Genomic DNA, 13,628 nt, shown 5'->3' with positions numbered 1-13,628 from the left:
GTGTAAAAGGGCCTTTACAGTAACAAATTTTCCCAGAGTCTGTACTGTATAAAATTCTTTCCGCCGATCTTACTGACCCAAAATAGGAGAGGTGTTGCGCAGAACAGACATTTACATTTGGCTGAAAGTGATTGGCTATTAACTCATTACTGCCTGCTCCAGTTAAATTAAAGGGCTGCTGGCGTAGTCCTTACCATTTTACGTGCTCTGTTTGGTGGCACACAATGCCATCAACTGGTTCTGGGTGTCATTTAGAGAACCTACCTCTACTGTTTAAAGCAGGGGTGGGGAATCTTTTTTTTTTTTTTCTGCCAAGGGCCATTTGGATCTCATTCGCAGGCCGTACAAAATGATCAACTTAATAATGCCCCCCCCATAAGCTGCCCCCCCACACACAGTATAATGCTCCTATAGCTGCCCCATACAGTATATTGCCCCATACAGTATAATGCCCCTATAGCTGCCCCATACAGTATAATGCCCCCATAGGTATGTACCTAATAGAAAAACAATAACCTAATTTCTTACCTGTCCCCATTCCCACGGTGGGTCGAGGATCCTTCTCCACTGTGCTGTGAGTGACTCGGCACACTACATTCCGCCTGCCTGTGCCGAGTCGCTCGCGGCACAATGAATGCTGGCGTAAGGCCCCAACATTGAACTCAACTGAATGTGCGTCTTGCAGACCAGCGTAGTCAGTGCTGTGGCAACGGGGGCCCTGCGGACCCCCAGGCTTAGGTTCCTGGTCGGAATTGCAACCCCCTATAGCTACGCCACTGCTGGCCCAGGTGTGAACCAGTCCGGTCACCTGACCTCCCGTCACTGACTCGGGTCAGGTGATTGGACGGATCCACTTTTGGGCCGATGCGCACCGACCTCACTCAGACCGCCGCTGCCGCAGCCATACTTGGCTCCTAAATGTGAGTGAGTAGGGCGGAATCGCAGCGGCGGTCAGAGTGAGGTCAGGACCAGATGATCCTGCGGGCCGGACATCCCCCCCCCCCCCCCCCTCCACCACCCCTGGTTTAAAGTGAACTTAAAGTAGAACTACATTGTCTGTAAAGCCCCTTGAGAGCGGTTGTCCAAAACTAAAAAGGGGGCTTTGCTCTTGTAACGCTATAGCGGCGTCCTCATTTAGACCAGGGGTCTCAAGCACGCGGGCCGCATGCTGCCCCTGGGGCTGTCGGCTGCGGCCCGCGGGACACAGAGCCGCTAGTATCGGCTCTGCTCCGAGACTCTGGAATTCCCTGACATCGCTGTCCACATATGAACAGCGATGTCTGGGGCTTCCCCAGAGCCGGAGTCCGGGGCAGAGCGCTAGTACAGGCTCTGCTCTGGGGCCCTGTGGAATTCCCTGACATCTCTGCCCATATATGGACAGTGTCTCAGGGTCTTGCCCAGAGCTGAGTCCCGGGCAGAGCGCTAGTATCGGCTCTTCTCCGGGACTCTGTGGAATTCCCTGACATCGCTGCCCATATATGGACAGTGTGTCAGGGTCTTCCCCAGAGCGGAGTCCCGGGCAGAGCGCTAGTATCGGCTCTGCTCCGGGACTCTGTGGAATTCCCTGACATCGCTGCCCATACATCGACAATGATGTCAGGGGCTATCCCAGAGCAGGAGCACAGCTGGAGTCCCAGGAAGAGCCTACTAGCGCTCTGCCCGGGACTCCAGCTCTGGGGTTGCCCCTGACATCTCTGTCCATATATGGACAGTGATGTCAGGAGCAGAGCTGGAATCCCAGGCAGAGTGGCACTGTGGCAGCATCTACAGAGGGCACTCACTGTGGCAGCATCTACAGAGGGCACTCACTGTGGCAGCATCTACAGAGGGCACTCACTGTGGCAGCATCTACAGAGGGCACTCACTGTGGCAGCATCTACAGAGGGCACTCACTGTGGCAGCATCTACAGAGGGCACTCACTGTGGCAGCATCTACAGAGGGCACTCACTGTGGCAGCATCTACAGAGGGCACTCACTGTGGCAGCATCTACAGAGGGCACTCACTGTGGCAGCATCTACAGAGGGCACTCACTGTGGCAGCATCTACAGAGGGCACTCACTGTGGCAGCATCTACAGAGGGCACTCACTGTGGCAGCATCTACAGAGGGCACTCACTGTGGCAGCATCTACAGAGGGCACTCACTGTGGCAGCATCTACAGAGGGCACTCACTGTGGCAGCATCTACAGAGGGCACTCACTGTGGCAGCATCTACAGAGGGCACGCACTGTGGCAGCATCTACAGAGGGCACGCACTGTGGCAGCATCTACAGAGGGCACTCACTGTGGCAGCATCTACACAGGGCACTGTGGCAGCATCTACACAGGGCACTGTGGCAGCATCTACACAGGGCACTGTGGCAGCATCTACACAGGGCACTGTGGCAGCATCTACACAGGGCACTGTGGCAGCATCTACACAGGGCACTGTGGCAGCATCTACACAGGGCACTGTGGCAGCATCTAGGGGTGTTGAAATAAGCACGTGGAGAAATATCTCAAATTTTAAACCTAGCGCTATTATAGTAATGTAGTATTATTATTCTAGTAATATAGTGTTATAGTAGTTCAAATAACTAATTGATTAACAATAATTTTGTATTGTATCAAATTTGAAAGTAATGCGGCCCGTCAACTTCCCATTTTTTCTATATGCGGCCCACTTACCCTGCCGTGTTTGAGACCCCTGATTTAGACTATGTATTTTTACCATCATCTTCCCGGGAGAATTGGGGAATACATTTTTGGGGTAAATAATATTGGTTGAACCAACTATCTTACAACAGAATATGAAAATTAGTTTGTTTTTATTCTGTATTAAGACTTTTTAAATTAATAAAACAAAATACCTTTCCGATCTAATATATAAAACAAAAAAATGTGGGTAGACTAAGATTCAGGAATAAAAATTTACCTTTTTAGAATGCCAGAATACCCTCGATCATACTCCACTAAGACATCACATTTTTTTTTTTTGCTTTTTTTTTTAAAGCTATCTACACATTGTATACAAATGGAGTGTACCCCATTTTCAACTAACTTAAAGGGTAACTATACATTTGACAAACTTCTGACATGCCATAGTTACATGTCAAGTTTAGATTGTGGTGGGGGTCCGAGCACTGCGACCCCCACCAATCGCTAAAACGAAGCAGCTGAAGCGCTCGTTTGAGAGCTCAACCGCTTCGTTTCCGGAAAAAGCCAAACCGAAGCGGCTGAGTACTCACACGAGCGCTTTAGCTGCTTTGTTTTAGCGATTGGTGGGGGTCTCAGTGCTTGGATCCCCACCAATCAAAACTTCTGACATGTCACTATGACATGTTAGAAGTTTGTTTTAAATGTTTTATCGACATTTTAATCTGCTACTTGCTATGAGAAGCTTGTTTGCAATATACGCAATTGAGAAGTCCATGCCACCATTCAGTAATATGTGCCGAACACTCACACAGCACCGCTTTGTTCTCCGAGACTTTGAGTGGCAAGGAGTGCCCATCCTCTCCCCCCTCATTCCAGGAGGAAACTGCAATTGTGCAGAGGGGTTTCTAACACTGATTTTTACTGAACCACGGCATCGGACCTCTAATATTGCAAACAGGCTTCTAGTTGAAACTGAAGGTACGATTTTAATTTTAAAAAAACCTTTTGCTTTGTGATGCACATCTTAAAGGAGAATTCTCCCCAGTGAAAGCTATGGCATATCACAAAGATCTATGTCCTAATTTACTGTTTGGTTTGGGGTCCAAACCCACCATCCCCAGAATGAAGCGGTTGTAAAGAGGACCTCTGATTTCACTTTTCAGATCCTTTGTACCCCTGCAAGATTAAACCCTGTAAGGGATGTCTGCGTTGGCTTGCCTATCTCGCTCTCTGGCTGATCCTAAAAGTTTAGTTCCATAATCTGAATTAGAAGTAAGCTGTTGACCAGCGTGAAACTGGGCATTTATTCTCTACAGCCCAACAAGATGCACACTACAACTGAAGGGCTCTGTTATTCACTGCCTCAAAGCATCAACTCCTTTGTGGCGCTGCTCAGATAAGTAACAGGCAAATTTATCCTCTGCCTTCAGTCCACAGAAATTGCCACTACAGTTCAGCATTGATGATTCAGTCTAAAAGACAACTGAATAAATTCCCCTGTTCAGTACATTGCAGTTCTATTTAGAATGAGACCATGCAAGTTTCCCAAAATGCATCGATCGTGGACCGTGCTAATTGTTCCTGTTTATTTCTCATTTTAAGCACTTACTCAATCAACACAAAGATACTGATGTAGAAGAGTATAAAAAGTTGCTTTCCGAAAGAGAGGTTAATGTTAAACGCATTCAGCAACTGACTGAAGAGACTGGAAAATTGAAGACTGAGATTGCAAGGTAAATAGATTTTTGTGGACCCCTTTAATCACGTAAACAAAAGGGCCTTCAAGGGGCAACCTGTTTATGGCTTTAAATGCGTGGGTAAGAATACAAAACAGAAACGCAGAATGTTACACCTCCCGTTCTTGGGTTCCTTGTCAAAGTGTCTTGAAAACTGCACAGTATACAAAGAAATATATGTTCAACCAAAAATATGCCACACAAACAAATGCAGACTAGGGACTTTAACTAATAGTTCAGTATATCACCTATAAAGAAGATCTCAAATTTTTTTTTTTATATAGGAAAATTCAGTTTATGATATCTTGGTTAAAAGTATAACGATATTAAAATGACAATCGACGGAACAAAACAGGCGTCCGCTGATCACATAAACCCACAGTCATAGATGTGACGTATACAAAATCATCTTAATGAGTAGAGGAGAAAAATAAGAATAAATCTTAACCAGATAGCTATGAATAGTCTAGAACTGCTATGCCATCCCAATGGTACACAGTAATGTCCATAGTAATCGCCTACATAACGATGATCTGGTAAAGTAAATACGGAACTATTCTCCAAAAGACAAGCAAGTACTGCTGGTATGAACATCAAGAACAGTAAAAATAACCAGGTAATTTACCTATGGTAGTGAAAATGTTTCTGCTGCGCTGCCCCAACGAGCATTTAATGTGTGCTTCGTCAGGACAAAGTGCGGCTGCTATACGGTAGTCGGAGCCTTCTGCTTCCAGCACGAACACTGCATAGCTTCTGGCCACAGGAGGCAGCCAGGACAGCTGATCTGTGCGGGGTCTGGGTAATGAACACCCACCAAACATATACTGATTTATCCTGTGGATATTTAATCAGTATAAAAAACAGCCCCCAAACTGGATTTTGGGGGGTAGGAAACATCCGGGCCGTATAAGGCCAGCGAGATCGTTTGGTCTGGCCTGACCTCACTCAGAACGCGTCGTTCACTACTTGGCTCCGTCCGCCCTACTCACTCACGTTTAGGAGCAGGGCGGACGAAGCCAAGTATGGTGGCGGTGGTCTGAGTGAGGTCGTGGGTGCCGGCCCGGGAGTGGACTATTACGGTCACCTGACCTCACTGAAGTGATGTCAGGTGACCGGACTGGTCCACTCCCGGGCTGGCACAGTCCATTCCCCTGTCAGTGATGTGAGGTCAGGTGACTGGACTGGTTCACGCCCTATCACTCACGTTTAGGAGGAGGAGGGCCGACAGATCCGAGTATGGCAGCCGTGTGACTGAGACATAAGACCTGTCCGGTGACTTAAAGGGCTTTTCCCATCAAGGACATTTATGATCCATCGACAGGATATGTCATAAATGTCAGATAAGTACGAGTCCCAGATCGATCTCTAGAAAGAGGCCCCCTAAACCCCGTTCTATCTCTGTTTTGTCTGAAGCTTGTGATTTCCAACCATGAAGAAGGAAGCAGCGTAGCTCGGCGAGTTTAATGGTTTTCTTCGTCATGGTCGGAAATCAGCCAGAACACCGTTAGAACAGGGTTTAGGGGGCCCCAGTCAAGAGATAAATGTGGGTCCCACCTCCAGGACCTGCACCTATCTGACATTTTATGACACATCCTGTGGCTATGTCATAAATGTCCCTGATGTGGGAAACCCCTTTTAAGTCAGAACAACTTAACGAGGAGTCGACCGCTCCAGACTGACCGGCCCAGTTGCAACATTTATCAATACCGGCCGACCTTACACTCCTCACCAAAGAGAAGCAGTTTTAGCCATCACATTAGGGGTGAGTTAATTAAATGTTTGACCAAATAAAGCAGCGTAAAATTTAAGTTGATAATATTGCATGACCTGTGAATGATATAAATATACAAATGGCCACTGGCAGAAAAAAGGTTTCCAAACCCTGCTTTAAGGGTTCCTGAAATTGAAACTTTGCTTATTGAAGCTACTGCAGTTCAGATGCTATCTTCTGCTGGCTTTCCTCTGTTAAGGTTTCAAGTGTTCTTCCTTTTTTGGCAGGTTAAATGCCACCCTGAATACTTGTCAGAGTCAGTGTCAGAATGCTAAAGAAGAGACCATAAAATTCAAGAATGAAAAGGAAAATCTACAGAAAGAGTTTAATTCTAAAGTAATGGATATACAAGAGAAAGTAAAAACGATCACTCAGGTGAAAAAAATTGGTAGGCGATACAAGACCCAGTACGAAGAGTTAAAGGTTCTGCATGATAAGGTAAGAGAACTATATATTTTTTTAAATTAAAAGTAGTCGTCCGTCCACCTTTTATTCAATGAGAAGTTTGGGTGTGTAATCCTAACTTGTTAGTGGCTTTGCACTTCTTCGTCTTTCAATAAAACCTCAAAAATACACTAAATATACAAAATTATATGGCCCATCGCACCTATATGAGCTTGTTGGACACCCCTTCCAAAACCATGGCTACTAATATATATTTTGGCCCCCTTTTGCAGCTATAACTGCCTCCACTCTTCTGGGAAAGTATGTCACAAAGTTTTTAAGTGTATCTATGGGAAATTGTGCTGCTCAGCCTAAAAAGCTTTACGTCAGGCATTGAAGTTAAGAGTCTGGCTTGCGTTCAAATATGGTCCGAAGGTGTTGGATAGGGTTACATTCAGGTCTCTGTGCAGACCACTTGCTTTCCTCCACACCAAACTCACCCAACCATGCCTTTATAGAGCTTGCTATGTGCACTGGGGCACAGTCATGTTGGAACGGGAAAGGGCCTTCTCCAAACTGTTGCCTCAACGTTGGAATCATACAATTGTCTAAACTGTCTATATGCTGTAGCATTAACATTACCTTTTACTGGAAATAAAAGCCAAGCTTAAACCATAAATCCAGAATCCCTTTATCAGACTACCAGGTAATGAAATGTGATCGCTCCAGAGTCCAGTAAGGACCTGCTTTACACCTCTCCACACAACACTTGTCATTGCACATGGTGGCCTTAGGCTTGTTTGCAGCTGCTCGACCATGGAAACCCCTTTCATGGTGCATAGTTTCGGCCCAAGGGTATGGTGTTTTTTTCCCCCCTTTCCGGTCAATGCCTGTTCTACTAGAGCTGTTGATGCCTCCTGGGCGGTCAGGCATCATTCGCTCAGGTATGCAAGGCTGCTACCTACACAAATTTCTACCAGATTCATTATTTGGCCACCTCTGATGCCAATCTGGGTTTCAGTGTGCTACAGGCAGCTGTGCGTTAGGTGGATCGCTTATCTGTACTTATTTACTTCTTTTTTTTATTTGTTTATTCAGAATATTGCATACAAAGTATTACGGCAATTGGATAATGCATGACAGTATCAACAATGACAGTGTATAAATAATGTGAGATATCAGCAATAATACACAGTCGAATGTTTAACAATAACAGAGCACCCAGTCGCCAATCATACAATAAAGTGCAGGAATACTCCCAATTATTTCACAGATGTTAAAAATAAACAAGTAAACCTAGCAAGTCGCCTATGTCGCATTACAAAGTCACAAATACTAGTACATCATACCTTATCAAGGGAACAAGGAAGCTGAATTAAATTACAGCGGGAAGGGGGCCATCATCGGCAACAGCCATGGTAGCCAACCACTGACCCCATACTTTCTGAAATTTGTCTGGACAGCCTCTGTGGGAATATACCAGCTATTCATTAGTAACCATATCGACCAGCGATTTCCATGAGGCTATCGATGGAGCTGTATCTGCCATCCAGTGCATGGCTATAGTTTTCCTAGCCAGAAATAAAGATTCCTTTATAAAAAAATACCAGTGTGGTGTGTCCAGTGTTCCTCATCTATGAGTCCCAATAAGGTTATTTTCGGGGAGAACAACAAAGGATTAGGTAACAATGGAATAATAACATCATATACCTTTGTCCAAAATATCGAAATGAATGAACATTCCCAAATGAGATGCCAAAAATCCGCCTCTGGTTGACATCTATGGCAGGCTGATGTGGGCAATCTGCCCATACGGTGTAGTCGCACTGGGGTGAGGTAAGCTTGATGTATAATGTATAATTGAATGAGCTTATTATTTATAGCCGGGGATACTGCCAAGTGCGAGCACAAAATGTTAACCAAATCCTCAGAAGAAAGGTCTGGTATCTGCAACTTCCACTTAGTCAAGACCGGAAGCGGAGCAGAATTAATCTTGGCCAAAATCAGATGGGTATATAGAGCCGGAATAAAGCCCTTAGTGCCTTGAGACTTTAGTATGCTAGTAAGAGGGTATGCAGATATGAATGAGGAGTGAGGTGGGAACTGAGTCTGTATAGCATGACGTAATTGTAGATATTTAAACCATTGTAATTCCGGAGTCTGATGTGTCTCTTTAACCTGTAGGAAGGTAAGAATCAAACCACTGTCATACCTATCCCCTAGCCAGGTGACCCCCAGATCTTGCCACATCTGTGCATCAATGAGTGACTGTATGGTAATGTAGGGTTATGCCATAAAGGAAGCTCTGGAACCGTATCTGTGTATGCAAGTAATTTTTTGGACGTGCGCCAAACCGTTAATGCTAGGACATGCATAGGAAGTAAGTCAGTACGGGTAGTAAACTTGGGGTATTCTAGGAAACTAAGCAGACTACGGCCTGCAACCAGTGAGGTTAAGTAATAGTCTGTGTCAGAGAGAGGTGTATCCTGTATCCAGTGCCGGATATTACAGAGTTGACCTGCCAGGTAATACAAATGAAAATCTGATAAAGCCATCCCCCCTTCAAGTTTAGGCCGTTGCAAAGTGGCTAAATTGAGTTTAGACCTAGAAGAGCCCCATATAAATCTTATTATTAAGGAATTAAGGGATCTAAAGAACGACATGGGAACTGTAACAGGCATATGTTGTAAAATATAGGTACACGGAGGCTGAATCACCATTTTAATCAAATTAATACGACCCGCCACAGATAATGGTAGCTTGGACCATGACTTAAATTTTTCCCCAACCTTTGTTAATAATGGAGCTAAAGATGTTGCAGGAGTCTGGTCATGATCCAGAACAATATTAATGCCAATATATTTAAAGCTGGAGACTGTTTCAAGGCCATATTGCAACATTAACGGATCAGGAGTCGGATGTCTAGCTGTATATAAAATGGCCGACTTCTGCCAGTTAACTTTTAATCCGGAATACTGCGAAAAGATATCAAGCAACCTTGCAGCCACATGAAACGAGGAATTTGTGTTGTCTAAAAAATGACCATATCATCAGCGTATAGGCCTACCACAGATGTTCTACCCTTCCAGCGTATACCAGCAAGGTCCGGGGAGGCTCGAAGCATGATCGCCAGTGCTTGTATGGCAATGGCAAATAAGGCGGGTGATAAGGGACAGCCCTGTCGGGTACCTCTAAAAAGGGTGAGAAGGGACATTATTAACCACCACGTTGGCTTTAGGGGATTTATATATTAAACTGATCCATTGGCGAAACTGAGGACAAAAGCGTTCCAGACAGGCCCACAAAAACGGCCACTACAGAGTCAAAAGCCTTCATGGTGTCTAAAGAAGCAATCGCCCACTGCATATCATGCGCCCTGCCCAATTGCGTAATGGCCTGAACTTTTCTAATATAGTAGATTTCCCTGGCATAAAGCCTGTTTGATCTGAGTGTATAATGGAAAGGATAACCCCATTCAATCGTTTGGCTAATAATTTTGTCAATATTTTATAATCTACGTTGACCAGCGATATAGGTTGATATAATCTACAATCAAGGGGGCCTTTACCAGGCTTTAGCAGGACTATAATGGTAGCATCATAAAACGTGGAGGGGAGAGCGTGTAATTGGGAAGCCGGACTAAGGGTATCTAGAAGAAATGGGGCTATGTTAGCCATGTATCTGTTATAAATTTAGATCGGGAGGCCATCCGGGCTAGGGGACTTATTGAGAGCCATATCACGGATGGCATCCTGCACTTCCTCAAGCGTAAATGGGGCATCTAACATGGATATTTGTTTAGGTGACAGATTTTGAAATGCGAGATCCTGTAAATAAGCTAAACTATCAGCCACACAGTGAGAACTAGAGGAACTGTACAACCCAGTATAATACTCCTTAAATCGAGATGTAATATGCCCAGCTTCTGTAATAACGGACCCATCAGAGTCCTGAATTCCCAACACTGAGTTGGTACCATTAGCCTGTTTAATAAGATGGGCCAGTAACTGACTGGATTGGTTCCCCATTTCGAAATAATATTGAGTGAAATATAATTTGCGTTTTAGATTTCAGATGAAGCGGTCTTTTGTAGATTTGAGTCAGGCATAACCAGGCCGTTTTATGAGTATCTGTGGGATCAGCAACATACTGTGTGTCTGCCGCTAAGACCTGTTCTTCTATCTCCCTCTCCATCTGAGCAGAGGTTCTCTTAACATAAGATATGGTCGACCTCAAACAACCTCGGAGATATGCCTTGAACGAGTCCCAGCGCAAGGTATGCGATAGTGACGTGTCATTGAGCTGTAGAAATTGATCAATCTGATACGGTATGCGATCAGACGGACCGATTTTAATTTTAACCAGAAGGGATGGAGTTTCCAGTTGGCCAACACACACCTACCAGGGAAGGTCAAGTGGAGCAGTATTGGGCTATGATCAGACACGCCCCTGCGATCATGTGCTACCAAGGAGGAGAAAGTAGGATATTTACAGGCATTGAGCAGTGGGAGTCTGGTTTGGGAAAGCATGAATCTGTTGACCATTCATTTGTGTGAGTGATGTCCCATATTCTGTGTAATCAGGATACGTTATTTGGTCTGTTATGCCCTTGTAAAAATGCTTCAATGTTTGAGGAAGGTCTGAGCAGAACGCATGGGCTGGGTACAGGTTTTTTTTTTGTTCTTTATGCCCTGGCAATGTGTAGTTAGTGTAATTATGGGAACCAGTAAAGTTCCAAAATTTGTGAAGAACAGTAGTATGGGGTCATCTGTCTAACCATTAACATGCAGACTGAGGGAGGATTAGTTGCCATGCCTTGCATAGCCAAGGGTGGGGTTCTGCTAGAAGCAGCTCCCCTGAGTTTCTGCCGTTTCCTTGATGAATCGTTCTCCGCATATTGAGATACAAAATATTACTAGTTTGTGAATGCGGATACTGAATTTTATTCCAAGGTCTTGCTTCTTTCTTTAGTTGGTTGCTGAAACTACAACAGCCCAGGCTAATCAGTCAGAAGAACGAGCCACTCAAAAAGAACTACAAGAATTGAGGGATACTCGAGCACAAGCTGACGTCAAGCTGTCGGTCCTAGAAAATCAGTTGGAAACTATGAAAAAGGTAACAGGTTCTTAGTAAGGTTGAAATGAGGGGTGCCCTTATTGTGAACATAGAGGTTGTGACTCTTAAATGTACACCTGGTATAAATCAATGTGAGATATTAAAGCTATGTTTTATTTGCTCCCATGCAATTATCTTGTATTTGCCAGATTTATGTGTATATCTAGGGATCTATAAGCATATAGCATATTGTATAGTCAATAAAACTGCGCCACCATAATTTTCCTCTTGGATAAAGCAGTATGTAAAATCAGGGACGTTTAGGACACATCCACAGGATGTGCCATAAATGTCAGATAAATGCGAGTCCCAACTCTGGGACCTGGGGCCCTCTAAACCCTGTTCTACCTTTCTCTGTTCCCGCTGCCTCCCGGGCCACTTCCTGATTAGTTGGTCGGAAATTACGAAAACAGCACAGCTCGCTGAGCTACACTTTTTTTTCGGAACGCCCATAGAAGTAAATGGCAGTTTCGGAAGCGGCGTAACTCCTGTTACTTTTGTGAAACTGTTGTAGCGATATGCACGCGTGTTCATTCTATGAACTTCACAAGTAAATTTTTGTATATTCTAGGCCATGGATGAAAAAGTAAATGAATTTATAGCACTTCAGGAACAGATTACACAACTTCAGTCAGAGCTATCTAAAGTCCATAGAGACCTTCAAGATAAGGCTGCACAAGAAGAGCAAATGCGTCAGCTAATGAATGAAAAGGAAGAGAAAACAAAAAAAACACTCCTTGGAGCCAAGCAGAAGCTTGCGCAACTTAATGGTAAATTCCACCGTTGCAGTTAATATATGTGACTGATTTATTAAAGTGTACATCAAATTATATAGAATAACTACTCTAGTGTAGGTTTTTCGAAATAACTTTTTAAGCAGATTCTGCTTCTAAATAGCACCATGGACCAGTCGTGGTCCGTGCTGCAGGCTGCTGCTCTGTCTCCCGCTCTGTCTACCAGGATCCCATCTCCAATGCAGAAGGACATCACTATAAAATGTAATGAGATCCTACAGTGCTGACTTCCGTACTGGAGACAGAGCAGAAATAATGTTGAAAACTCACATTGTTGATTGCATTTTTAAACAGCATTAAAGGAACAACTAACAAATGAAAATGAAGATTTGAAACAGAGGCTCAATACCCTTGACCAGCAGAAGGAAGAACTGGATGTTCGAATGAGTGCTTTGAAGTCACAGTATGAAGGGAGGATCTGTCGCTTAGAGAGAGAAATGCGTGAGCAGCAAGAACGCCACCATGAGCAAAGGGATGAGACTCAGGAACCCTCAAAGGTAAAATATTTCATTGTAAATGGAGGGCAGGTTTGTGTTTCACTAGCTTCCCTGCTTAATTCTGACTTTCCATTTTGAAGGGGCCAGAGCAGAGACAGATTACAGTTAAACCAACTGCTGCACCTGGTGAAAGGGGAATGTAAGTAAAGCGAAATACACCGCAAACTTTTCTTCAGTTATAGGAAGCCACTATATGATCCGTAATTTAATTCCTGTTTTATGGTTGAAAAAGTTATGTTCTGTATTTGGTAGAATTCTGACTTGTTGCTAAATGTTTTTTTGGTTTTATCTTTAATCCGTATATCTGTATGGAAAGACCACTACTTACACATGAGTGAGCTTGTTAGCGACTATGCTGGTATTGGATTATTGGGATCGTGTTCATAGAGATGAAAGGTGCTATCCCATGTCTTAGTGTTTAGAGGCTCCAAATGATCAAATCAAAGGAAAACAAAACCAATGTTTCTAAAAATGAAAGTGTAAAGAATAATGTATGCCCTCAAAAATAAAAATAAAAAAAAGTTTCCTTATGGAACAGAGACAAACCTGCCAATTCAATCTAATTTACCCAAGTGTAAGGCTTGCTGCACACGGCCATGTTCGGTGTGTGAGATACGAACCATACGTCGGCAGTGTTTTCCAGACTGAACGTTGTTCAGGGAGCCAGACTCCTAGCATCATACTTATTTTGGT

The 13,628-nt window shown here is 44.2% G+C and overlaps 1 protein-coding gene across 2 annotated transcripts in view; it reads left to right on the top strand.

Annotated features, from left to right (window-relative positions):
- TPR (translocated promoter region, nuclear basket protein) overlaps positions 1 to 13,628 on the top strand; it is a 117,980-nt gene that overhangs the window by 75,368 nt on the left and 28,984 nt on the right. For both annotated transcript variants that reach the window (XM_075833453.1, XM_075833452.1), the window contains exons 30-35: positions 4,241 to 4,371; positions 6,373 to 6,583; positions 11,501 to 11,644; positions 12,216 to 12,414; positions 12,733 to 12,935; positions 13,016 to 13,074. In XM_075833453.1, the coding sequence (XP_075689568.1) occupies positions 4,241 to 4,371; positions 6,373 to 6,583; positions 11,501 to 11,644; positions 12,216 to 12,414; positions 12,733 to 12,935; positions 13,016 to 13,074 (947 nt within the window). The remainder of the gene's footprint in view (positions 1 to 4,240; positions 4,372 to 6,372; positions 6,584 to 11,500; positions 11,645 to 12,215; positions 12,415 to 12,732; positions 12,936 to 13,015; positions 13,075 to 13,628) is intronic.

The sequence above is a fragment of the Rhinoderma darwinii genome, chromosome 7 (assembly GCF_050947455.1).
Source record: "Rhinoderma darwinii isolate aRhiDar2 chromosome 7, aRhiDar2.hap1, whole genome shotgun sequence".
Taxonomy (NCBI): Eukaryota; Metazoa; Chordata; class Amphibia; order Anura; family Rhinodermatidae; genus Rhinoderma; species Rhinoderma darwinii.
The sequence above is the reverse complement of the archived record's forward strand: the minus strand, read 5'-3'. Positions and strand labels throughout refer to the sequence as shown.